General features: G+C 27.2%; 1 protein-coding gene across 1 annotated transcript in view; it reads right to left on the reverse strand.

Moving 5' to 3' along the window:
• Positions 1-5,224, reverse strand: part of LOC129965564 (F-box only protein 9-like) — a 14,724-nt gene extending 9,500 nt beyond the window's left edge. The window contains exons 1-2 of the mRNA XM_056079566.1: positions 5,092-5,224; positions 1,843-2,094 (exon numbers count right to left, since the gene is read on the reverse strand). Coding sequence (XP_055935541.1) covers positions 1,843-2,094; positions 5,092-5,094 — 255 coding nt within the window. The 5' untranslated portion in view covers positions 5,095-5,224. The remainder of the gene's footprint in view (positions 1-1,842; positions 2,095-5,091) is intronic.
• Positions 5,225-7,234: the final 2,010 nt, after the last annotated feature.

The raw sequence follows: 7,234 nt of genomic DNA on the forward strand, positions 1-7,234 counted from the left end.
TTTTATAAAAAAAATTTAGAATTCTTAAATTTGAAGGATTTTTATAATATTTTAATTACTTAAAAAGAATTTGTAGCAGAGGAGACAATACAAAATTTGTGAAATCATTTCAAAATGCAGTAGTTCAGATCAATTATTGAAATTGTCAAAAAATTACATGGAAAATATTCTTTTTCATTCATTAAAATTAGTAATTTTCAATACTGAAGAAGAATTTCAATTTTGAGAATTAAGATCCTTTAATTTAAAACTAATATAAAAGTAACAGTCAATATTAATCTCTTTGAGAACACTTTTTAAAAAGAAATATACTTTATTAAAGAAACCACAGACATCTAATTTTCACCCAATAATCTCTTAAGGATCAATGTCTCCTATAAGCAACACACTCTTTCCAATCTTATTGGCCCAGCGTATCGACAAGGCAAAGTAGCTCAGATTTGCGGTACAAGCCTATTGTTCGGTAGTTGCAACTTTAAAATGGAACAATCTATTTGAATTTTTAAATGCTACTAAATGGCATGAAACTGCAACAGTTTTTTTTTTTTTCCAAGACTTGAATTGTATAGCATTTGAGCTTCATGTACATGCATGTTCACATACTGTTCTGCGCTTCTAGACCTAATAGATTTATGGTTATAAACAAGCGGTTCTTTAAAATATGTGATTTTTCCACATTCTTGTTGATTGCTTTGGTTTTTTTTTTTTTTTTTACATTAAGAGAATATGTGGAAGTACATTTAACTGACTGTTATAGAGGGTGAGGGTGATATACTTTGAGAGGCATTTGGTAGGAGATTTGGTACATAAGTTAGGATTATATAAAACTTCAATTTGTAAGCCATGGAAAACAGAACAGGTTATATAAGTGAAATGATAGGGATTTTATTAATAAGATAAATTTTCTTCAAATACAGAAGACTATAATTATAATATGCCTTTAGATACTTGGTCTGAGCGTGCAGTTAGTTGATCTTCTGAAACAAAACACAACCGAAGATGAACTTTACAGTGTGAATTGGCAAGACAGGGAATATCTAAATTGAAATTTTATTATCTATAAATTATCATCACTTAATATCCTTTTTTTAAGTTTCATACAGATAATATTTATAATTTTGTTTTTGTATGCATAGTATTTGTTCTTGTGGGCATAGTTAATAATTCAGTATTTTGCTTTTTCGATCATTCCTATTAATATTATGTTCCTTATGTTAATATATAATAACTATAGTATAATATATTAATTTTTTTGAAAAATTAAACTTAACTGCAAAAAATGTATAGACCTTGGGTGAAGCTCCATTTTAGAGCGTTTGGTACCATGTCACTGCTTCATTCTCCGCCAGCTGTTTTGAAGCGATTCATATCTATATACTGTATTACAGTTATAGCAGATTTAAATCGACTCATTTTGAAACAATTAATTTATGCTATTTACCTCTAACCTTGTGTCTAACGGGCACAAGAGAAACTTCTACTGGACGACCGTAACATGCTTCAAAAATTCTTCTACATTTTAAAACTTTTATAACACTTTGCAAATGCTTACTTACTTGCTTGAGGTTTATTTTTGCTTGTTCTAATGCGGCAAAAAATAGAGGACTGCTGGGGATAAATTTTCGTGGACAGGAGAGAACAGCAAAAGGGTTAAAACTGGTATCAACATTTTATCATCTCTACACTAGACTGATTTTAAAAAATCACATTAAGAAAAAATATTAGAAAAACATTAATAATTGTAACTTTTAAATCCTGAGATTACATTTGAATATTTTAGAAACTCTGTTTAAAAATATAACATTTAAGAAATGACAATTCAAAACAAAATAATATATTTACTTTTTCTTCAATTGGTTCTTCATTCTTTTTATCTAAATTGAGTTCACTTGAAGTAGATGCTTTTTCTTTGTTTGGAGATAGTTCAATCTCTCTCCTCCACTGAAGACGAAAATTATCCAGTTCATGATGTATGTCTTTAGAAGAAGATGGCTCATCTTGCGATTCATCGACAGTTTCAGTTCCACTTCCACCATCAGACGGGTTTCCAACCCGACCAGAAGTGGATGATGATGTATTGCAATTAGAATTATCCTTAAATAGATTTTTTTAATTAAACATTTTTAGCATTCATTACATTATATCTACAATCATAAATTAAAATAATAAGATATGTATGATAATCTATTGAGGCAAATATTAAATCAGCTATCACTTGAAAAAAATGCATTTTACACAATAACCAGCAAATATTTGTTTTACAATATTATGAGAGTGCTACTCTAACAAACACTTCATTATGAATGCCGCATTTCAAAAACATCCAATGAATTCAATTATAAGTATCTTTTAAATGTTCCCAAAACAGATCTATTCTAAATTTGTAACCTAGAGAAACAAATTAGTCAATATTCGCTGTATTTATACTAGTACAATTATAAAATTAATAACATATTTTAGAAAATTTAGAATAATACAATTTCTTGAACCAGTGACAAACCTAACAGAAGGCTACAAAGTTATATTTCTATTTTTTTAAATTTATTTTCTTTATTTTTAAATTTACTTTTTTTAGTGAATGTTTATAATCTTATGGAAATATAAATAAAACTATTTGTCAAACAAATCCAGACATTATACGAAAAACAATTACTTTATCACACAAGAGTAGAAATTAAGAACATTGGCTGTAACACCAAAATTTACCAACACACAAAATTCTTAAGCAAAAATGGAAAAACTACACTAAAATGAGAGAAAACTGTCCCCAGGTTCTTGCAATTCTCTTACAACCAGAGAAAATCACTAACTGCAAGACTCCTTTTTCTTTAACCCTCCCCCTTATCGCCACATAAATGAATTTTTCTTGGCTTTTCATTATTTATTTTATTATTCTTACAAAGATAAAGTTTCTGATTTAATACATGTTATTTCATTCCTTCATAATTTCTATCATAATGAGTTCATTAATACAAATAAACTGTACATATAGCTATACAGAGAAATGAACATATCTTTGAAAATGTTTCCACACTTGTTATTAAGCACAGATAAAATGTGAAAGTAATTCATTATTTATGATCACGTTAATTTATAATCAATCATTACAAAAAAGTAATTTTATTCAGACTGAAATTAAAATATATCATTTGTAAGACTATATATAGAAACTATTGTAAATATTCAAATTAAATATAAAAATCTCCAAAAGTATAATAAAATGTTCTAGTATACATTCTTTTCATCTTTTATCAAAACAACTATGAATCTATTTCCCTTAATTACTATATTTTTTGACTAAGATTTTGCAGATATCATATAATTAAAAATAGAAACCATTATTTAATTGCATTCTATGAATCTCTATTATGAAACACTATCAGCCAACTGAATAAAATAATCCCAGATCTATCTTCCAACTGATTAGTACGATTTAAATTAGCATTTCAAACTGCAGCCTTGTTGAAAAGTTGAATAATCAGGGAGGAACAGTCTTCATACATTATCCTGGCAATTCCTAAGAATAACAGCCCATCGCTTATCCAAGGACTGATCAGACAACAAATATTAGCTTTTCAAATATTTATTTTTACAATCTTTAAGAATAACAGCCCATCGCTTATCCAAGGACTGATCAGACAACAAATATTAGCTTTTCAAATATTTATTTTTACAATCTTAAGCTTTAGTTTCATCTTTTATTTATCTTGGTATAATATTTCTGTAATGATTTTTTTTTTTTTTGTCTCTTCAATTAAATGAATTATTCAAATAATCATTTTACACAGAAAAAAAATAAAAACTTTTTAGACCTATTCTAATTGAAAGTAAATCAGACTAAATAGATTAAATTTTCATATGTTAAAATTTAGAAATATACAGTAGAAATGGAATATAACAATTTCAGTTTAATAGAAAACTTTCTTTATTTTTAAAAATCTAACAATATTTATTATTTCTGAGCTGATAACAATTCAATTAAAAGCAGGAATAACAAAAACTAATTTTTGCTCTTCTACATATATTATAAAAATACTGAATTGGACTACCATTTTTAAAATTTCATATACTATACCACAATTTAATCCTTATGTACAAATGATATAATTATGATAAAAATACATTTTTCTCCACCATTTCAATCTAACACTATTCTTAACTTTTGAAATAAGTGTTCAAGTAATAAATAAAGATCAAAAGAATTTTTTTTTTCATGATTTAAGAATATTATGAATCCTAGCAATTACGACTGAATTGATACTTGACATGTTTATTGTAGCTTAAAAAATTTATAATTATGATGGATTTTCCTCACACTGCCTTACTTTTCTTTTACTTACTTTTTACTACTTACTTTTCTCACTATTATTATTAATTATATTAAAATGCTATTTTTTGTTATCATTTGGACCTTTATGAGAACATCTTTGAATCTTATTTTTTTAATATCATTTTAAAATCATTTGTTGAAAATATAAGAAAGCCAAGTCTAAGTTGCCTGCAGAAAGTTTGTTTTCTGTAGGTAAACAACCCGACAAGAAGCATTTAATATTTCTGTTTATGAATTTTGATATTTTTCCGATATTGCCGACGTTTAAATATCTTAATTTAGGAGTCTGACTTCAAAACGAATGCCGACTTAGTATTTCTTTACTCTTAATATATGTACGAGTGCATAATTTTTATTCTATAGTAAAAACTTTATTTTCATCTACATACTAATTGTTATGAAAATTGGAAAAGTATTACTAGTTTGGGGTCGTGTCATATTTTCAGAGATACTGAAATGAGCAAAAGGATATTAAGGCTATGAACATTGAAATCGAAACCAATAAAACCCATCACAAACCTAGTTTCCTCGACACGCCCACTTCATAAAAAATTTGGCAACAAGAAATAAGGAAATGGTTTCTTGAAAAAATAAAAAGAATATCAAAGAGTTTTAAACACAGATTTTAAACTGACAACACATTTCAAATATGGAACCAAATTAAACCAGGGAGGAGGTTTTCGCTCCTGCTAGATTCATTCAAAAGGAAAAAAAAATTGTAACAGCCCGACAAGCAATTTTAATATCTAGAATAAACTGACCATTTTTTTTTCCAATTCTTTCAAAATTCAGACTTCTAATTCTCGGTCAGAATTGAATCTAATAACACAACAATTATATCGGCGTGATGCAGATACCGCAGCCATTTTACAATTACGTCGTACAAACTCTTACGCAATTCATACGAATGTAAACAAATATCATATCGATGTTTCAGCACATACGATTTCATTGAATATAAAATCACCAATAATATACAGAGAATTATATCAATAGTTTTTTTCGAAAGTAAATTAATATAATTTTTTTAATCAATTTAAGTTGCTTTTAAATATTACAATAGATTATTCTTACCATGCATTTTAAATCAAGATCGACAATTACTATCACCTCATCCAACAATTCGCTAGTTAGGTTTAATAAAAACTTCGAACTTGCTAAAGTGTTGAGGGCTAATTGCATTTATATTGTACTGATTTATTCAAATTAATGCCAAATATTAGAGTTATATACGACAAATCTGTCAATTCTGTTTTGGTTAATACCTCAGTGCAATAACTTTTAGATTTATTGCATCTGATTGGGTTTCTTTTTTTAGCGCTAAATTCAAATCAAATTTGTTTTTTCCAGAATTCTGCGATTAGATTCAAAAACTTTTTTTTCTAATATTTTGTTGTTTCTTTTAAATACCAATTTATTAAAAAAAGAAGAAGAAAAGGGGGAGGAAGAAAGTGAGCAAAATAGGCTCTGTCTAAGAGAATAAACAAAACAAGCAAAATAGTTATTTTCTGCTATTCCCGATCTTATTTTATAAGAACGACGAAGACATCCGAAATAAAAAACCTCAAATTTAGTTTGTTGAATTATTCCCAAAGCATAACAGTCGAAAAAAGATTTTAAATTTTTATTAACAAGTGATAGAATTTTAGTGTCCTAAAGGGAAAAAGTAAACCCATTTGCATGGTAGGAACGATGGAATTAACCTTATTCAGGCCAATCGTGGGACTGAGAATGCTTCATAGCATTAGTTCAAGTTCAAAACGTTTCTAATTTTTGTGTTCGAAATTTCTTTCATCCATACTCAATGCATGTTTATTAGTGACATCTTTAAAAAATTAATGCATTAAATTGCTGCTGTTGAAATATCGAATTAATAGTAAATCGAATTCTGGATCGAAGAAAATTTTCTTTGCTTTGAGAAATTGTGTAATGAAATTTTATATTCAATTAAAGCCTTATTAAAGGCTATCTGGTGTTATTGAGTAAGGTATTTTGCGCTGCATCTTTTATTTTGAACAAATTCTTAATTAGACAGAAATTTAACTAAAATCCATTAAACATCTGTTAAAGAATTGTAACTTTGATTCCTAAATTCCAACCAGTAAAAGGAAGAAATATATTTGGAAGGGAAAAAAATGATTAACCCAAAAATATATGGACATATCATTTAAACATGATAATGCTTTTAAGTTGGTATATTATCGATAAATTGTGACATGCAAAGTGAAAAGATCATTTAAAATATTCCACAACTCAGATTGTTCCACATTTGGCTCGAAGTTAATATGTATGTTCTATAAGAAAGGTTATTTAAAAAAATTAATAATTAAAATTTGATTTGATTTTAATTTAAATTTTTAAGTTTTCATCGCTAAATTTGCAGTCTAAAAAGCATATAACACACTTTTAAAAAGTAAGCTTTTCATCACTTCCAGCTTAATTTCCAAAGCTTAAATTTCCAATTTTATTTCCGTAATATATTTTCTCCAACTTTAATAGATTCTAAGTACACGTTACAATATATGTACGTTCATCGTTTTACTTATTAAATTGATTATGCTTTCACATAATTTCCTTTACATTTTCCGAGTCGTATTAGGAAAATAAATGGGGATTTGCACATACTTTTTTTAAAGACATATTATCAAAAGTTTATTTTAAAGAAAAGAAAGTTCCATTTAATTTTCCTTCAGATTTTTTTTTCTCCCGCTAATTTAAAAGGATTTTTATGTATACCGTTATTACTGTTTATTTTTTTCATATACTGAACTTGCTTTTAGCGGTTTCGAAGTAACTTGTTTCATTCGCTTATGATCATTTCTGGAGTCTATATGAAATAAAATTACTTAACCCTCTCACTTCATACCCGGCCTTTTCTTCCAAGCGAGGGGTACAGGATGCAAA

Source organism: Argiope bruennichi, chromosome 4 (genome assembly GCF_947563725.1).
Source record: "Argiope bruennichi chromosome 4, qqArgBrue1.1, whole genome shotgun sequence".
Lineage (NCBI taxonomy): Eukaryota > Metazoa > Arthropoda > Arachnida > Araneae > Araneidae > Argiope > Argiope bruennichi.